Below are 20,996 nucleotides of genomic sequence, written 5' to 3'. Positions count from 1 at the left end.
CTCGGTCGAGAGTAACGCTCGATGAATCGAACGTGACCACGAGAGGGTGCGTACCTTGAAACGCGAATGACCTTGAGCGCACACCTGCAAGCTGGAGCGCCACGGCAGGTGAATTGATTGGCGGTAGGGTGGGATCGTGCAAGCTAATCATGCGGCGTGGTTACGTACGGCGCTTTGAAGGCTACCCGTTTCATGTCGTGACGAGTGCATACGTTCGCGTGTCGAGCTGATACGAGATTAAACTGTGAAATATTAAAGAATTGAGTCATTAAAGTGTGACGCATTTGCATTATTCCAAATGTTGTAACGATACAAATGGCAGTGCAGTCAAAAAGTGCAAGCAATAAGGGTGAATAGAACTTATGTTCTACGTTGTTATATAGATAAGAGAAATTATATAAAGTCTATAATATTTAATATATGTCCGTTATATCGATCTATTGATGTTATATGAAACAAATCTATAATCAAAGATTTAGAAAGGCTCAGTAAAATAGAATTAATTGTTACATAAACACGATCTACAGTGGAAACTCCACACTGTTGATATAAAGATATATTTAGTACAAAATACAGAAGTGCTCAAACAGTAATAATTAGGAATCTAAATAAACTTAGATACACCTTTGCAATAAAGATAAAATATTTTGACTTACGTGATCAAAAAGGAGCAAATCGCGTTTGTACGATATTTGACCCGGAAGTAACGTTCAATGCTCTACGCCGTATCAGAGAAAATCATTTGGCAAGCGTCGCGGTTTTTCGCGGAGGAGGGAAAAAGGAGAAAGAAGAAAAGGCGGTGCCCAGTGCAATGAAATGAGTATGGCGCGTCTCACGTTGATACACGTGGTTCGGGACATTTGGAATCCTATATTACTAAAACGATTAAGATTAAAAACCACATAAGAGTTCAGAAGATCTTCCGAGATAATAAAATCGATAATAAATCAAATCGATCGCGCTAGAGTTTTTTGATTTTAAAATAAATTTGATTTAAAAATAAATATTGCCGATGCTTCTGCTAGAAGAATTTCTGATTTTTCTGGTTGAAGACTTTACTGACATCGAGCAGCATAGTTACCTGCGAACTGTCAGAGGATCATATGCGAAAGGAATCGCGAAGATAGAGGAAGTTACAAAGATCGCGCTAAAGCAATTCGAGAAATTTCTCATGATTGATGTAAAATACCATTTGCGTTGCTATTACTGTCGGAACGTTTGACTGATCGAACACCATTTGCCTAATGGACGGTATATGGAAATTGCGAATTACATAAAGGCCACGGAGCACGAACTTGTGCACCTATGACGAGTTCAAACAGTAGCTCGTTATCGCGCGCTTGGCTGCGAGCGAATTGCTGTCGTTGCGGAGACACTCGGCAGGATACGGCGAACAACAATTTTAACGAAGCCGAGACGCCACTGCGGGAGGAAACGGAGACGCTTCTGCATCGTATCGCCTTTACCGTCTGGCACACTGCCCTTCATATAGAGAGCGAGGTGCGTGCGAATCGTACGTGCATGCGCGACGTATGTACGTCAATTAGCACGGCACAGCCATGTACAAATTTTTCAGAGATTTCTGTTTAGCAAAAATTTGATATAACGTCGTCCAAACACTGTGTTATCCGAAAATATTAACAAAAATTTCGTAGACATATGTTGTATTCTTATATAAGTATCAGAAACTTTTTAAAGCCGCGCTGTTGCTGGGTAAACTATATTTAGCCTTTTATTTGAATAAGCTTTCAATTATAACTTTTTTTTTATGATATTAGAAAATGATAATAGAAACATGCTTTTTTCGATCTCTATTCATTTTTTTTTTCTTTTATATAACTGCAATATCGCATGTGTATCGTAGCGCAACAATTCGATATGTGATATTTAATAGGTTTTGACAGGTTTCAATCGATGCCGACTATGCAACCGTTTTTTTAGGAATATCGAACACAATACGTTACTGCGGCACCTGTCGTTGCATAATTTTTCTTGCAATAATGGAACCGACAATGGGAACAACTTACCGTATATCATTAATTTCGAAACAATGGATAATAATGTCACCTACTTCTCTTGAGACAACGCCCATGAAGAAAGTAATAGTATTTTCTACGCACCGAATAGAAAGTTAATAAAACGAAGCTATTATTTACACGTATTTCCTTCATCACAGAATACACTGAAATAGTACTAGCGCGGCATTTTTACATAAAACTTTTACATGTAATTTTACTTCATAAAATTTTACATGCAATTTTTTTATTAATATTGCGAGAATGATGATGAGTAATAATTATGTTTTTGTTATTTTATGAATTTTAATTATACGAAGATACATAACACGTGTTTCATTCTTATGCATTATGCATATAAACGTGTTAATTAACTGCTTTTCTTTTTGATTACAGCACAATGGCGGTTACGAATCACAATCGAAAAATGTTAACCACATCTCGAGAAGTAAGCAGCAAGTAAGTAATTTATGTTCGTTTCTAAACATTATTTATTGCATTTACAATATTTATTGCAACTTATAATTCCATATAAAACTAATATCAAAGAAATTAATTAATAGCAAAAATTAACTAAAAATTATATTTGTTAAAAATATATTAGGTAACTATATTATTCTAAAAGATAGAGGAGGATAAAAACGAAAAATCAAAAGAAGTCTTCTCAGCTTAGCTATATCAAAGGCTTTCTATCTTATTCACATAATTTATCGTCATCAATGAAAGCTCGCGATTCATCACCAACTCATCTGTTTAAATATTTAATAACGATACACGCGCGAGTGACCGGTTCTCTACATGTCGGTGATGTAAGTCCCTTTATTTATTCCGTAAGAGCATACGAAGGTAAAGCTGCTTATATTCGGAATATACGACTTCTGCCTTGATGTTGAGACTGCGCGTCCTATTAGATAACATTTTGCTATATAAATTGCACGAAATGATACTCAACGACTTGTTGTCTTTCTTTCGACTCGTCGAGCACTGAAAACGTTTTCAAAATGTAGAAAGTGGAGGACATGTGTATGACCTTTTCGAACGCTGAACTTGGAACAATGCTTTCGCATTAAAATGGAAATGAATCTTTTAAGTATCTTTTTTTCACACACCGGAAATTTTACGTCAGCTTTTACTTGCCGCGACATTAAAATAGAATTATCGATGGAAGATTCCATGTCGACCGCACTTTCGGCTCTCACGTATGCAGAATATGGGGTAAAAAATAAACGATACGAAATTTAATTGCGTTAGCAATTTAATCTGGGAAATCGCATTAAATCACGACTCGGCTAAAATCCGTAATAACCATAATTGCGGAGATCAAAATGAAACATACATTACACAAACCGCCACTTACAACGTCAGCGAAATAACTTTCTATTAGTACGCAAGGAGAAAGAATACTAATATCCGATCAGTAATCATTACGCTAATTATTCTCCTTCGCTCTTGCAATCGGCTGATTTCCTAAATTTATTTATTATCCGTAAATCGATTCTGTAAATCAATCCCAGACATTTATCTGCAAGTTCGAGATTTCTTTAGAAATCAGGAAAGTAATAGCGACATAATTTCTCATTTAATTTCTAGCCCGTGCCTTTCGATCAATTTAGAACTCGGGACAACGGGAATAATGAAAGTGTTTTTGAAATACCGCTGTCTCGCTGTCGGGTGGCATTTCCTGCGCGTAAATGACGGTGCTACTGAAAGTTATGCGCTAAAATAGCAATAAGGCGACGTATTATACGGCTAGTCGGTATCGGCTACGATGTACCGCCGCGATAACCCGTGCGTGTTGACGTCGGATGGATAATATATTCGCGAAACCCCGCACTTATTCGCGTACGAACCACCGCACCGCTATTACTACGGAAATATATGCAGAAGGAGCGACGACAGCGATCGTTGCTATTTTCGTGTAATACGTAGAAAGTTACGGATTTTTATACAATAAAATCTTGTATACGATTATATGTTGTAAAATATAAAAATAAAATTTTTTTTTTTTTAATGATAAGTTACTAATGTAAGACACATTTTTATTAATACAATGCATCTTTTGTGTATAACAATATATACTTTTTAATATTATTTGTTTATTGTTAATCATATTTTTAATATAACAAAGATATTTGACATTTATATTTAGTAACATATTTTGGAATATGATCACCAAGGTTAATATTAAATTTTTGAATCATGTTAATTAATCGCACAGATTCATTCCCCGGAAACTCATTCACAATTACATCGCAGTTATAAACCGTGCAAAGAATAGTGAAGGTGAGACGCGTTGGGAGCAGTGATAATTATGCGGAATAGCAATTAGCGGTAAAAACTATTGCGCAGCTGTTATCGCGTTCGTTCTTATTTCTCGCGACATTGAGGATTTTTATCGGTCATTTTTTTCATATATTGCGTCGCAATATATTTTTACTTGCCCTACAAAAGCTTAGACATAAAAATGACTTATATTAATAACATTTTTCAAGAATAAAAAATGCTGTTTAAAATTTAATAACGTATGATTTAAATTACTACATTTTTATAAAATAGTTTTGCTTTACACAAGCAATAGAAATAAAATCCATAACAGTCGAAGCTGGAGCTTCAGTGCTTAAATATACAATTCGATGTGAATTTGTTTTTTTCAGTTTTCTTTTTAATTTTCTTTTCAATCAATTACGATGACAATTCGTTACCGATGTAGATATAGGAATAGCTTCTGCAAATGACTTCTAAATAATAAAATAATACAACACAAGAACATAAAGAATAATCTAGCCATATCACTATTATCAGTCTTTATATATAATTGATGAAGATTATGCTCTCATTTGAACATTATACTTCCAATTGGAAATTAACCATGAGCAATTAGATAGATTAACGATAATTGACATTAGTGGCGAAGCTCATTGCGTGCATCTTGCTTCCATAATCGCATAGAATTAATGTCGGTGGTAATATAATCCCAATAGAGTCTTATATCTCCGTGGAATTTTATATCCCCATAGAATCTTGTTTTAGAGTGTTTTAGAGAATTTGCATCTTTCACTTTTCGATTTTTTAATATTTTTCCTTGAACCTTGTAACAAAATAAAATATCCAGAGATCTTTAAGGACATTAAAATAAAAAAATATAAATTAAGAACATCGAAGAAGTGTTTGATACTTTTATTTTTTACATAAATTATTAATGGTTACATTTAGTAAGACTTTTGTAATTTTCAAAAGTAAGCTTTCTCTTCTTGTACTGATCCATTCCACTCTACTGCCGCCGGTGGATTCCATAATACCGTCGAGTATCTCAATTTTAATAATTTATCCATTATGAAACTTTGATTTTAAGCGACGTTACAACTTGTTTTCACCGACGCTTGTCAAGCGGTAGGCAATATCCTAGTTTTGCGAGGAAGGGAAAGCTACTTCGTCCGATCCGGCGATCGGATGTGAAACACCATAGACCTTACCGTAAACTTAAGGGTACACACACGAGCGGTTTCCGCGTAGCGGCAGCTGCGGTAGGACCGCGACGTAATAGCAATTTCACACGTGAGCCTATAAGGGATTTATGAACCAAAAGGGATTTATGAGCGGGTGGGTAGGCTTGGTTGCACGCCCCGCGAGAAACGAACTCGCGGCGTTATGATCTCCATAAAAACCAAGTACTTATTTTTAGAGATAGCCACCTCGCTCTTATTCTCTCGCCCGTTCAACTCGTTCTGCTTTCTTTCCCGCGACGTTCATTGTTAGCGGCCCTTTATATTTCTGAAACTCAGACGCGAGCCCAGTAAACTCGTTCTTCATCTTGTTCCTTTCGCCTTCCAACTGTGTTTGTTTCGGATATAAATTGCTTGCACACCTTATCCGAAAACGTGACGCGCGTACAGAAAACCCAATTTAATGTCTTTTCATTATACTTATTTCAGTATTACATACGGAATTATTCGTAAGACTTGGATTGCATAGAATTAGTTGGGATTACGTAATTACATATGCAACTACACGTACAGAATGACATATGTATGTACATTACAGGCGTTTCGGATCTACATACTGTCTCTCGTAATTGCTTATAATACTATAGTCCAGTGTACAAAGGCTTTACCCGCTAAAGGGAACCATCCGCAGAGGATTGTTGAATACAGTTGGAAATTACGCGTGCGTTAATACGGAAAGGCCAACTTGTCAAACGTACGGAATATATATACGTACTATATATTACGTCTGTTGAGCAGAGAATTATTTATTAGTACGATAAAATTCCTCGACGGGACACGACGCAGGAGTGCTTAAGGGATAAATACAAACAACGTATAATCCGGTATAAATCATGCGAATAATTTTAACAAGCGCCATCAATAACAGAGTATCTCACCGGCGACGGTACTCGACTGTTGAGGCCCTATAAATGACTCTCGGCTAACCGACGAAGCGTTCGCCGCGGATGCTGTCCATCGAGAAAGAAACCCCAGCAACCGTGCAAAAACGCGGAGCTTACATCCGGCTCGTTTGCGCGCCAACTCCTCCGTGTAATTTTCGCATGTTCCCTACGACAAATCATCCGCGCAGCCTTCCGCGACGCACGTCCCGAGGCGTTTCGTGCATCATGTTAAGACGATCTAGCACCGATCACGGCTCGACTGCTAGTGCGAATAGCGTGACTATTTGGTGGGAACCGAGCTACCTGGAAGTCACGCTACCTGCACGAATTCGTTACATCACGCGTCCACGCGCGAGCGAGTTCTCCCATCCACGTTCAGGGCCGCTTCAATGCATTTGGAATAAGAAGCGTTCGCGTTAAAATAAAATTAAGAAGTTGCTCACAAAACCTCTCTTCTCCTTGGTAGTCTGGTGCTTCTTCGTCTTGAATAATTTAGGAGATTAAGAAACTGACCGAAGAAACTGTGGCGTTTAATTAGAAAAAGAGACCCGTCATCGAAAGTTGCCTGAATTTGGAAGATTTTTATAAATTAACGTAATATGGGACAAAAATATGTTTTATGATTTATTGCAAGAAAATGGCTTTAAAATGTGTATCGGATGAAATAAAAAAGTTCTAAATACAATAGAGTCGCTTGTTATTCTACGAAACTTTCCAAGTTAAAAGTGATATCGCAATACAATTAATGCCTGCAAACCGAAGGCTTACTTTCAACTGTTAATCACAGTTAATCATAGTGCTTAATTATAACGATGTCGAAAATGTATTTAATGGCGCATGTCTTCGATCACGACACGCAAATAAACGTTGCAGAATGACAATGACGACGCTGGGCCGGCCCTGGAGCACGCGAGCTGGCATACGTCAGACATACATGACAGCGGCGCGATTATCCGACAAAACCGCCGACTGGCCACTGAATATTCCTGCGTATCTTTAGTAGAACCAGGCGAAACACAATACCTGGCAGTGTATCGTTCCGCGGCGTGAAACACTGCGCGTCATCCCGACGTATCTCTGCGTCCTCGTTTCTCATGGCGGGATAAACGCAACATTCCCGTTAAGGCACCGGGATTACATGTCGATCTACTTCGCGATAGCGTGTCCTCTGTAAGGACATCGCCATGCCGGAGAATATCGTCGTCAGGATCGTCTACGCGCCGAAGTACTCGAAGGTGGATAGAAATTCCATGTCGCGACTCGACGATGGATTTAACGTAAATCCTTGTCGAGTTATCAATTATTCGTGCATCTGACATTGAAATAGTGATTGATGCAGTTGCAGTTGGGAGTGTGCTTGATAGAAGCGATGTAGATCGAAAATTGTTTAATTACACTGAACAAAAGAATCTGGTAGTTATAGTTATCGAGTGGTGAGTAAAATAAATTCAATCAAATATTCGGTTAATCAAAAATAATTTGACTTTTCTAAATACTTAGTAATTATTAACCAAACGGTTGATTATATTATTATGTTTGGTAATAACTTATTAAATATTTAGAAAAGTAGAATTCTTTTAATAAAGAAAGAGAATTATTTATATTAATTGAATATTTGAATTTATTTGCTCAGTATTTAATATCTATTATCAGATTCTTTTTCTAGTATAAAATTTTGAAGAATATTTAGTAATTAAAATTAAAATTATTATTTAAAGATATTGCATAAATTGTTTATTAAGAGTTGCAGCGTAAAAATTTTTAAATATAATAAACTTTTATAATAAATTTTTATAACAATTTTTTGTAGATGCTTTATGTGTTCTACATTTAAATTGTTAGAGTTATTATCTACAATATTATTTTAAAAAGTTTATTACTATGTATAGTTATTCTACATCGTACGTCTATCGAAGCTATTAGAAGAAAATAATGAAAGACTTCTTCCAAGTAAAGACAAAAGAAATAAAGTCTATTTTCAGGGAGAAAATTTGATTATTGACATGATATTGTTTTACGGAAAAACTAAGTTTTACAATAAAAAACAAATCTTACGGAAAAGTTTTCGTCGATAAAATTCAGTGAACTAGATTCGCTCACGAAAGAATTCTTCTTAAAACGAATTTAGAAAATTTTATTCGTTATGAGCGAGACTTTTCGTCACAGAAATGAATTAATAATTTAATGATAATGCAAAAGAAATTAAAAATTATAACTATTTTAAGAGATGACTTTTGATATTTTAAATATGTAAACGATAATGTATGTCTGATACTGTAATTTTTTAATTTTATAGGAAAAATATTTTTTAAAGCAGATTACTTTCTATTTATAATTATTACTATTTAAATTAATTTTTAAAAATTGCCATTATTGGACTGTACATAATATTTGCAAAGCTGTAAAAATCTTTTATTTGCTACATTTGAATAAATAATAATAAATAATAATAAAATCATTAAATTACAGATGCAGACATCAGCAATGGTGTCAACACCTGCGAGGACTCCGGGCGTCGGCGCGGATTCAACGATGACGGGATCGGGAAAGGGCGGAGGTCGCGTAACGGAGGTGATGGAGCTCTGTTACGTCACCGAAAGGATCATCGCCCTTTGGTATAGAGAGGATGCTCAGGGTGTCCTCGAACATGCCACGACCCTTCTACGCGGGAAACATGCCGATAATTACATGGTGAGAATTCGAATAACTCTCATAGCTTCTCTCGAGATAAAGAAAAGAAAGTACTATATATACATTTTGCGATGTTATTTATAATAATTTTATGAGCACGAATATTAGAAATTCGTTTCATTTTCTAGTAGGCTTAGTAATTATGCTCAAATCATTCTTGACTTCTACCTTCTTAAAATTATCGAGTAGCAAGAAGCTTATCTTTTTGGAATTGTACTAATTTCTTTATAATTTGTAATTCGTTTTCTGGCAGACTTAATAACAGCAGTTCTACTGGTGCCTCATCATTTGTGTATGCTTTGTAATTTCTCTATACACAATAAAATAATAATAATAATAATAATAATTACAATTAATGTGTAAAATTGATCTTTTATAACAATATTTTATAATTTAAAAGAATAGAATGAGATCATGAAGTTATGTTTCATAATATTTCTTTTCTATGTTTATTTTTGCAATTATCTTGAAGTTGTGGGTATCTTGTACTTCCAGATCTTTAATTTGTCATCGCCCGGCCGACCCGGTGAGCCGAATACGAGAGAAGCTGGATGGGCGCAGGGATTAGCGCCAAGTTTGGAGAGACTGTGTGCTCTCTGCAAGGAGCTGGACTCCTGGCTAAACGGCGCTTCTAATCGCGTCGTTGTTCTGCATGCCAGGTGAGTTGATGATTTTCAAATATTATCTAATTTAATTATAATCTTCTGATAAACTTGAACGAAAGAGATAATCGTAAATTTACAATTAAATTATGAGCGATTTTAATAACATTTAGGTCCCTATTGTATAACTCTTAACGACTGTATCGGTATCGTTATACTGCCGTTGCGTAGCTGCTTTACTATGTATAAAACTTGCATAATGACAGTGTAATGACATCGACTGTTGTTGAGAGTGACGGAAAATAAGGATCTTAATAAGGACCTTAATATATAATATATCTATTGAATTCTTCAAGCCGAAAAGAAATTGTTTTCGAAAGATAATATAAGTTACGAGCGCAAATCTCTCCATGTACGCACATTTGTACGCATTCGTGACCTGGTTTTTGTAGAATGGCCAATGTTCAAGTGATCGGCCGCAAAAGCCATAATTTTACCGCGGTATACGTTCACCGCCCTCTCGAAACTCCGCGCCCATAACTTCCCGTTAGTCATTTCCATTCATCGTGAATAATAACGTCATTAGACCGCGATCAGCCCGCGGCGAAATCTTTTCGTATCCTACCTCTTACGGAGAAGGTACGGAACCGTCATTGCGCGTTCGCAATACCAAGTTAACGTTATCGTTCTCTTCAGGGGCAGCAAGGAGCGGCTGGGTGTGGCAGTGTCTGCTTATATGAACTACAGCAGCATCTGCGGGGGACGCGATCAAGCATTGGACAGGTTCGCCATGAGAAGGTTCCTCGACGACAAGATCGGATCGCTGCAGGTTCCATCGCATCGAAGGTAACGAGAGAGAAAAAGGGAGAGAAAGTTGCATGCGTACTACCTGTTGATGTATTGTCGTTAAAACTCAATTCTATCGTATTTACATTTGCAAATAATTCAGACAAAGTCATAAAATTCTTTACGAGCGCGTGCATCCATCGCAAAAGGTTTATAGATTTATTTCTTAATATTATATCTTCTTCCTATAGTCACTATACGTTCAACGTAATCTTGTTCTCGCAATTTATTTTAATTCTCACTTATTGACACTTTTAATGACAAGCAATTGATTGTGTTGGGAAATCTTATTTTATAAATCTATTTTATGATATTTCATATTTGAATGATTGATGTACAATATACATTGCATTTCATAAACGTATTCTTCTTTGTTTTATTTTATTACTATTATTTAATTTTAGGACGTGAATATTGAAAAGTGCTTCTTTTAAAATAATATTTTGTTTTAAAACTTAGAAATCGAGATAATGATATTTACAATAATGGTATAATAATTTACATCATCTAATATCATGTAATTTTTTTGATTTTTTTGCATCTATCTCGCTCTTCGAGAGTTGAAAGCCACTTATTAATTCTGAATTAAATAAAACGGATGTAAGAGATGCAAGCTTAACTAAATTTGCATACGTACGCAGTCATTTCTACACATCAATGATGCGTTCAATGTTTATTGCGGAAGCTATGCAATTTCTTCAAATTTATATCACACAGGAAGAGAAGGAATGTATAACTAATTTACGTTTATTACCAAAGCGATCTTGTTAAGAAGGACACCTTACGTCCTTGAGCAGCTATCCTATTTGTTATCTGTTCTACGCACCATCAACTTGAAACGTTGAGTTCTCATTATCTAGTCGTCATCATCTTCAATCATCCATGCTCGTTTTCTGCCATCCTTCGTGTTCCTTTGCCGCTATTAATCATGTTGATGCCTATCCGATCATTCCTCTATAATGGATTCCGGAAATTCGTTCGAGATTCCTCAGAACTTCGGAATAGCATCGACGACTTTTAAAATTGCAACTCCCGTAATCGCTTCGTTCACACCATGATTACAACATTTACCGGTAAGGGAAGATCTCGAGGTAAGATGGCAGCAACAAAATAAAATGATCGGCTGTGTAGCACACTTAACGTTTTTGTTGTTGAAGAGATGTTTCTGTCAGCCGGTTCTATCCACGCGTACTATGAACCATTGATCTAAAGATAGCGAGCTCTCATCATCATCATCATCGGCAGCCTTATCGTTTACTTCATCGCTGTGTCGTCGTATGCATTCATAATGACCGTAATGAAACGCGGTCGAGTTTGCATGCGGCTGTCTCTTTTAATCTCGTTCGCACTTGTAGCCATCGTAATATTTTCTGACTTAAATGCAACCCGATTGAAGAAAAAAAGTTTTTTCTCGTTTATATAAGAAATTAAAATATATCGATAAGCCATAAAGCTGATCTTATTTACTATGCGTATAATTTAAAAATATATCGTAGTTATTTGAATAATTATTTGGATATACATATGTAATGATCTCAAATTATTATTTATCATGAACGATTAATAATTATTCTTCAAGAATCAATTACCTAAATAAAAATAATTACTCTAATATAAATAATATATGTAAATAACGTCAAATTATATTGAAATTACATATTTTATATAATCATTTATCTAACATAGAACGGATAACAAATTATTCGAAAAATATTTGTGATTTTATAATCATGCTTATATAATTAATGTTGATGTATCCGAACCATTTATGGGAAATATAATAATTGTAAATAATTTTATTATAATTATTTTCTAAATTGACTACATTAATAAAAATTATTATTTGGATAATTACGCAACTAAATAAGAGTATTACATTTTAAAAAAATAGTAATTATTAACAATTATAGAATATAATTGTTATAGAAGATAAATATTTATTATAAATTATTTATAACAAAATATAATTTATAATCTAAACAATTTATAATTATTATTTCCAAATAAATGATTCGGATACATCAGTGTTAATATATAAGCATTATAAGATCATATATTCTTATTCAAATAATTGACTGAATAAATACATAAAATATCTAATTTTAATATAATTTTTTAAAATCTTTCGATCTCAACGAAAATCTAATTTATTCTATTTTTTTCATTGCTTTTTTTTCGCTCTTTTCCACGCACGTTTTCGATCCTCTCGAGATTTATACTCGCTATTTAATCAACCGGTTTTTTCTTTTAACGAAATAAACGCAACCCATCCGGCAGTTTATCGCGCGTATTACGCGCCATCGACCCCGTATAATAATCGTAACCACGACCGCCGTATCATTACCGTCATCGTCGTCCTTATCGTCGTCCTTGTCATCCGCGTCGCCGTATGCATTCATAATGATTGTAATGAGCCGCGACCGAGGTGTGCCCGCGTGCGTGGCGACTTCCTTACCGCTTCTTCTTCTTCTTCTTCTTCTTTTTCTTGCTTGTCATATCGCCTCCTCTTCGTGGTCCTCACGCTTCTCCGGTCCTGCCTACTGGAGTTCCTCCATTAATTCCGCGAGCCGCGAGCATTAGCATGTCGTTAGCGTAGTTGCACTCTCGCAAGCGTATGAAACCATTACTAGCTTGCCTTCGAGAGAGATCTCTTACAACGAATGATGTCGAACGTTAGTGGCATGTACTCTTATCTCGTCTGACATGCACACCTCTTCGTGTCACGGGCCAAGGCTTCCATTGGTCGAACCATCAATCCCATTCATCACGTTTCTTATGCATGCGCGCATTTGTGAGAGAAATTTGCTCTTTCGGTTTTTTTTTTTTTTACTTTGCAATGTTGTTCGTACCAGGAAGATTGCCTCTTGGTAAACCTCATCGATTTATCGTTCGTTATTTATGGTATTCATCTTTAATCCTATAAACCATCCAATCGCGGATTAGGAATTAGAAATTATTTTAAAATTGAAAATGTAATATCATATTTATTTTTGGATGCCAAATACAATAATAATCTCCTGGATAATTTTCTAGATACATCGAGTACTTTAGCGGACTGCTGTCAGGCTCTTTGAGGATCAGCCAGTCGCCATTGTACCTGACCCACCTAACAGTCCTTGGAGTGCCGCTCTTTGAGCCGACGGGTTGTCGAGCCTTTCTTAAAGTATACGAAGGACTTACACCGGTTTACACTTCGGATCTGTACTCAGTAACGAACGCGCGTGAATTTACAGTTAATCTTGGCGGACTTCGATTGAGAGGCGACATCTTGGTCAAGTGCTATCATAGGGTATACTCGAAGCAGACTCGAGAAGTTATGTTTTCCCTCCAGGTAAGAAAGCAATGTACATATAAAATAAATTTATATTTCATACGTATAATTTATTTTTATATTATTAAAAATTATTGAGAAATTATTACAAATTTTTGTTATTTATTTTTATTACAGTGTGATTTTGTAAAACCTTTAATTCGTATCTTTTTATAAAATTATACGATATTGTAATATGTATCGTTTGATCCAATATTCACTTATACCGTTTATATCACATATAAATATTATTTATAAATGCATCATGCATGATGCATTTATGACAAATACATTATGACATGTAAGTGTCACGACGTGAAATCGGAGACATAAATGATAATTTATGCAAAGTTATTCGTAAATAGTCACAAGGACAGCGAAATAGAGCTACGTGTTCGGGAAAAAAGACAATCAAGACATTGCGTGTTAATTTTATGCCCGATGGGCAAACAATCGATTCTGAAAACGACGTAACGATCTAGTTAATATTATATAACTATATATTAATTTTTCCTGTAACTAAAAATAAAAAAACTAATGTATAAGAACTTTGTGAAAAAAAATATGTCGATTGTGATACGTTACATCAAGTTTTATTTTGTTAAAGTTACAATACTTGTGCGGAAAAAAGTCATACTTTTTTTTTTATTGATGTTATGTTACACGTGCTTTACGCAAACCGATAATAACATTTGAATTTGTAATCTGTTGTAATTGATTTTTTTACAATCAAAAGTTTTATTAATTTTTTCTTCAGTAAGAAAGACTCAATAAAAAATGTTGCGCTTAGTATTCCATCAAATCTTTAGAAAAATAAATCAGTTGCAAACTCTCCGGAGACTTGACAAACATGAAAGCACTTAGTATGTAGTACATGACTTTGTATATGACATTGAGCAAGATAAATTGTTCCTGCCAATCACTGATTACGTCGCGCATATTCTCATATCAACCATTGTTCCTTTAGTTTCACACGTGCGTAATTACGGAGAACGTCGTTTCCTTCCCGCGATCGGAGCTCGATGTCGCTTGCGACGATCCTCGATGCCCGCCCGACAGCGTGGTGACACTCTACTTCGCCACCGACGCGAAACGTCAGGACGGCCCAATCCCAGCGCCGACACCCGCCGTGCCGCATGCATCAGCGCATAACGATCCCATCTTGCATTGGGACAGCTACACGAATCTCGAGATAAGTGACGACGGTGAGTGCGATTCTGAATTTCTTCATATTTTTAACGTAGCTTTTCAAACATGACAGTGATAGGAAAAATTATATTCTTTTTAACTGAACTTCTTGCACGGTTCATCTTTTTTCTTTTTCTCTCCAACGTTTTCTCTCCAAAGCGAAAAGGAAGAAAAATTAACTGTGCAAAACTTTAGCTAAAAAAACAGATCTAATATCTCATCTTTTAGAGCACATACAATATTTAAAAAAATTATTTAACTAAAAAAAACTTTTAATTTATACATAGTTAAGTATTGATTAGTTTGATTGGTTTTTGAACAATTGTCATACACAACTTATAGTTAAAATGTGAATTATAATAAGTTATTGATTTTCATGTATCAAAATTGTACATGGGTAATATAGAATTTCATATAAAGTCGATTTCTTCTACTAATCAATAAAATTTAGAAATGGACATTACAATATGATAAACGAGACTCTCGAATATAAAATAACATTGCGGACATTTATGTTAACATGAATTTTCATGTTTTACTTCTAAAATGTTCACATAAAATATATAATACATAAAGTGATGAATAGTATATGACACGATGCTGCAATAGGAACAAATTCTTATTAAATATTTCTTGTTCTAACACGATTCTTAAAAATGAAAATGCTAGTTTGTCTCTCGTCTGGTAAATTTTACGGTATGAGATTGTCAATTAATTTATCGTTATCATGAAAGCCCAGACTCGTGGTCCACATCAAGAGAACTCATCGTCGACTAATACATATTAATTTTCGTCGTAATGGTACCCAATTAACCTCGATCTGACAGCGAGAGCTAGTCAGAAATACAACTTGGCTAGTGTTCACAGCAAGGGGGGGAGAAAGCAAACTAGACGAAAGAGCAGCAGTCAGTATAGTGCATTTAGAACCGCTGACTAACGCGGCCGGAAATATGTTCTGCCAAGTGGAGGGAAAATGGCGGTTTATCGCGACGGGGGCGATTTTCATGGCTGGAAATAGATCAAAGGTCGGCTCGATGGATGGGCAAGGTCCATCGCGTTAACCGCTTCCGAGTATAGCGTTTCTATTCCGTCGTTGCTTATTTACATCTTCACTTTTCTCTGATACCCTAGTCTGATTTTTTATGAGATGAGTAAAATGGTTGTCACAATGAATACCCTTGATATGTAATTAAATACATTTTCTAAATTTATAATTTGAAAATACTATGCAAATTATGAAAAATTTAAATATCGATTAAAATTACATAAAGATGAAAAATATTCGTTAAAATCTTACATTTAAAAAAATGGAAAACTTTTTAAACTCATATTTTCAATTTAAGTAATATTACGAAATATATATAATTGTAACAAATTCTACCGTATCTTATAATTATTTTTAATTTCTTTTTATTTATTTAAAGAATAAATTAACAATGCCAAATGTACTATTTAATGATTATTTAAATTAATCAAATCTCATTATTAAATAGAAGATTCGTTACACGATTTTAGCTACGCTTAGTAAAGGATAATAGAATCCAATGTAACGATTTGTTCTGCACGATATACTGCTTTAATCGAGACGATTGCGTCACCGCCATGATTCCTCCAAAAGCACGCGCCGGCAACACGGGACGACCAACGCTCTCGGAGTCAATTCATTTCGTTAGCGATCGGCCGGTGGGTTCCAATAAAACTGTGACCCAAATTGCGCGTAATGCTAAATCGACGCCATTTGTTACGGGACGAAGAGTGACGGACGAGACCGGAAAGAAAAATGGAGGGTGCCCGTGAGCAGCCTGACCCTGCGGCCGAAGGGAGACGACTAGATCAATGGATAGGTTGTGTGTTGTACCGATTGAATGCCGGTAGTTTAACCGCAATACCGTCAGCGATCCATCTGTCGGATATCCACCCCCTTCCTCCCCCTATTTACCAACTGAAAGGTGTGACCAAACTGAAATCAATTCCATCTCTTGGTAACCAGCCATCCCCGTGAGCAAAAGAGATCGGGTATTCTGTCGTTGTCAGAACGCGATCGATTATATCCAGACTCTTCCGCATAACTCTAGGCACCTAGATTAGACCGCGCCAGTTTCTCCCCATCGAAGATTCCAATTGTTCGAAGATTCATGAATATATTTGTGTATTTATTAAAAATTAAAATTAACGTTTTTACTATCTTGGCAAAATGTACATATTTTTTTAACTTGCTATAAAATTTTAGAATAAAGATTCATCATCTCTGTTTGAACAAGCTACGAAGGAAGCTAGGTCGATCGCACTCGCGATTTCTAAACTATCTCCACACGCCGTTTCCCAAGCCGTCCCTCTTAATTGTCCTTTCATTGTATTGAGTTCAGACGTTCTAAATCACACTTAAATCGTTCCAGTCCCACTCGTGCTGTCAAGTATCGAAGCGATTTGTCGCCGGCGGGCGCGCCCGCATCAATTGGCGTTTATATCTTCGATTTGCGTCGCTACTTTGTCTAATGATTTAATGTGAGTCTATGGTGCATTTGCGATTTTCCTCTTGCTGTCGGGTGAAAGCAAAAAGTTAATAGGCGACGTATTTCCACGTTGCAAGACAACATTTATCGGCACGAAGAGAGTTTCTTCTCGTCAGCGAATCGACGAGTGTAACGAACTCTGATCGAGACGGAAGCGTCGCGATGCCCACACATTGCACCCACGCGACAGAATATAAGTTTCCTATGGCACCGTGCTCGCACGAACGATCTGCTTTAACGACCCGCTGAGTTGTATGAACTAGTACGAAAAAGTTCTCGAACTTCTTTGATCGGGTGACGCGCGAAGCAAGGCGGAAATGTAATGAATCTTCCACGTTTCCGGTTTAGTTTCATACGAATCTTGTCTATTTTGATCCCTTAGGTTGACCTATTTGAAAAACTGCAAAATATAGTAGAGAAATGTGGAATTAAAGGTGGATCCGTTTAAATTGAAAAAAAGTCGATTCATCTGAGAAAAGTTAATATTTGTGATGCAAGCGAAAACTTTTTTAACTTAAGAGGATATTTTATATAAATATGTAAATATGTATTTATATATATATATATATAAACAGAAAGAGTAATCAAAAACTAAATAGAGAAGATAATAATAAATCAGATAAACATACTTTATCAATAGGCAAATCTCGTTACATAAGATCTATCGTATTGGATCAGGATGTAACAAAAGTCGTGAAAGTTGCATCGAGTGGAAAGAGATGGAAAGCAGCACAATATAGGAGATTTTCATGATGGTGGGGAGTCTGCGGGTTTATTCTTGGCGTCTTGAGACGCCATGGATGGGGATAGAGCTTAACAGTTTTCGCGCGCCTTCTATACGTAACCATGCCAGAGAGTTTCAGTTCGATTCTTGATTCTCCCGTGATCAATAGTTCTCTTGCACAATTCGGTATTTCTACCATTTACATTGATAAACACGAGGTTTTGTGATCACGAGATTTAGTGATTACGCTGTTGCGATAATTATAGAATCGTGAGCAAAGTGACGAAAGTGGCGTGCATTTCGAGTAAGTTAATTTTAATTTTTACTAACATAGATATTTAAATTATTCAATGCAAATTTAGTTTTTATTGTAATTTTGAAATTACTTCAATAATTATTGTGAAAAGCAATTTCGAGTGTTGTCACATTTTAAACAGCAATTTGTTATTGACTTAAAATTTGTATATTATTAAAAATATATATTTTTTGTAAATATATAAATATATCATATATACATATTATATATTTATAAAAAATATTCATATATTTTAAAAAATAATATATATATATTATTATATTAAAAAAACTTAGTTGTGTATTATTTGTTATATGATACATAAATACAATTCTCGAGATATGCTTCCTTATTTGAAAAGTGACACAACTTGAGAGGGAGAGGTCCTGTTTGCCTACAAATCGATTGCCTATAATATCGTTAATTTGCCTACGTCATTTTTGCCGATAATTCGTTTGCGCACAAAAATTATTACCTACAGTTCGATTGTCTACATGTATTATTGTCTACAAATATTATTGCCTACGACTCAATTTTATTAAAAAATCGCAATTTAGAGAGAGTAATTAAGAAAAATTTAAAAGGATGATTTTGTAGTGGCTGTAAGATGAAAATGCCAAAAATTGACCGTATTGTAAATATGTTCTTTTTGCTGATATTGATTAATCAATAGTTTTCTGTTAAGTTAAAAAATAATTTTTTCTGTTTTTCTGGAAAACTTCATTTTTTATGTCACTTTTGAAGTAAGAGATATTTCTTCTTGCCGCTTTTTATCATAACATTGTATAATGTTTCGTGACAAATATTCGATGTTTTATGATACTTGCGACTGGAGATTGACCTTAATTTTACGGTCTACCGTTAAGGCGACACTTCACGCAGGATAGAGTCTTTTGATCCAAAATTGGCGAACCGGCTTGACCGGGCTACTCTCGCTCCGAGAATCGCCTTCGGACCATGTCACGAGAAAGTCGGTTCCTGGAAAGCGTAGATCGAGCTTGATCTGAGAAAACACCCCCATAGTTGGCAGCTGTCGTAATTTATCATATATAATTTCCCATCATACAGAATATAATTTTTCCATGATAAAAAATACATTAACAATATAACATTCTATTATTGTTTCTTTATTTTTCTCTCAAATTTTCTATTTAGTTACTGAATATTTATTGATATGGAGACAATTTTTATTCTGTAAAAATTTATCAACATTTTATTTAATTAACATTATATTTTTAAATTATTTTTTATGTTTCTCGAAAAAACTTGTAAAAAAACAAACTAAAGTAACAAAAATATTTTAATGATAAAATTTTAAAAGTGGTAATTTACTGGAAAAATGAGCTGTTGAAATATGAGAAAAATGTTAAACAGTAACAGATATTTTGTAGCAAACAGACGCTGGTCTGGTTTTCGCACGTGTTATCCACTTGATACGCGATGAGCTTTTAGCGCCTGATAGCCGTATGAGATTATAACTCTTTTTTGCTTTCGCTTTTTATTTCTCAAAAGAAATAAAACGAACATTTTCGATTCTCAAAAGTCCTGTTCATGGGTCGACCTCGGATCTTTTGTTTGGTCGCTGTCGAAGAAATTGTGCGGTAAAACAAGAAGAGAAAATCTCGGTTTAATATGAACGAGAGAAAGAGATAGAGGTGGAGTAGTGAGGACAGAGAAAACAGAGACAAGAGCCCATTGTCTCGTCGTTCGGCCGTACGTCTTCTTGCTGTTACGTCACCATTGTTTACTCCGATCCTGTGCAGCTTCCTCCGTGCAGAGCCGCCTCCAGCAGTTTTATTTTGCCACTTCGATGCCTATTGTACGAAGAGAAATCATTTTTTGTTTCAGCTAAATGTCAATACCGAAATTTCCGGTTTTGCTTGTATTGCATGAAACAGAATAGCGGTTGCTCCTTTAAAGGAGCTCCTTATTAATATACTTGTCACATCTACGTCATAATTTTCGAAAAAAATTAAATAATTTAAAAGATCAGTTAAAAATTTTTTACGATCTTAATATGATTTCTACTAATTTTACAAAAAATATATGGAACGATTAGAATTAATTAAGTTATAAAGTGACTGATACGTTAAAAGATTAATATATCATCTAAAATGATATAGATCGAGTTTAACATTTCACGTTCGCAGAACCACGTGCTATAAATTTATATGTTTCCTTTCCTACTGGCAACGCTACTATCGATTTAATTGATCATTCCTGGCACCTCTTGATCGTTGATAAAGAGACGCACAAGTAAATGGCGTCGTCTCATATTCACGTGTTACCGAGACGGACGCGTAATGCGTCATGTCATCTTACGCACAAATCGTGTACTCGTCCTTGTCCCAGATTGGTTGCCTAGGAATATACCGTCGCTTGCCGATGGTAGCCGACCAACTTTTCGCTCTATCTTCGTTACTCG

At 35.3% G+C, this 20,996-nt stretch overlaps 1 protein-coding gene and 1 pseudogene across 13 annotated transcripts in view; one reads left to right on the top strand and one right to left on the bottom strand.

Moving 5' to 3' along the window:
- Window positions 1-20,996, top strand: part of by (focal adhesion protein tensin) — a 192,927-nt gene that overhangs the window by 142,155 nt on the left and 29,776 nt on the right. For 12 of the 13 annotated variants that reach the window (XM_087406526.1, XM_087406524.1, XM_087406527.1 and 9 more), the window contains 6 exons: window positions 2,412-2,474; window positions 8,872-9,093; window positions 9,589-9,752; window positions 10,392-10,541; window positions 13,575-13,872; window positions 14,819-15,056. In XM_087406526.1, coding sequence (XP_087262652.1) covers window positions 2,412-2,474; window positions 8,872-9,093; window positions 9,589-9,752; window positions 10,392-10,541; window positions 13,575-13,872; window positions 14,819-15,056 — 1,135 coding nt within the window. Of the gene's footprint in view, window positions 1-2,411; window positions 2,475-7,380; window positions 7,638-8,871; window positions 9,094-9,588; window positions 9,753-10,391; window positions 10,542-13,574; window positions 13,873-14,818; window positions 15,057-20,996 lie in introns of those variants that run through there. The other variant, XM_087406534.1, reaches the window with a different exon arrangement.
- Window positions 15,061-19,592, bottom strand: LOC147909826 (uncharacterized; annotated as a pseudogene).

Source organism: Acromyrmex echinatior, chromosome 5 (genome assembly GCF_024713525.1).
Source record: "Acromyrmex echinatior isolate Ae372 chromosome 5, ASM2471352v2, whole genome shotgun sequence".
Taxonomy (NCBI): domain Eukaryota; kingdom Metazoa; phylum Arthropoda; class Insecta; order Hymenoptera; family Formicidae; genus Acromyrmex; species Acromyrmex echinatior.
Note: the sequence above shows the minus strand (reverse complement) of the source record. Positions and strands in the feature narration are given on the sequence as shown.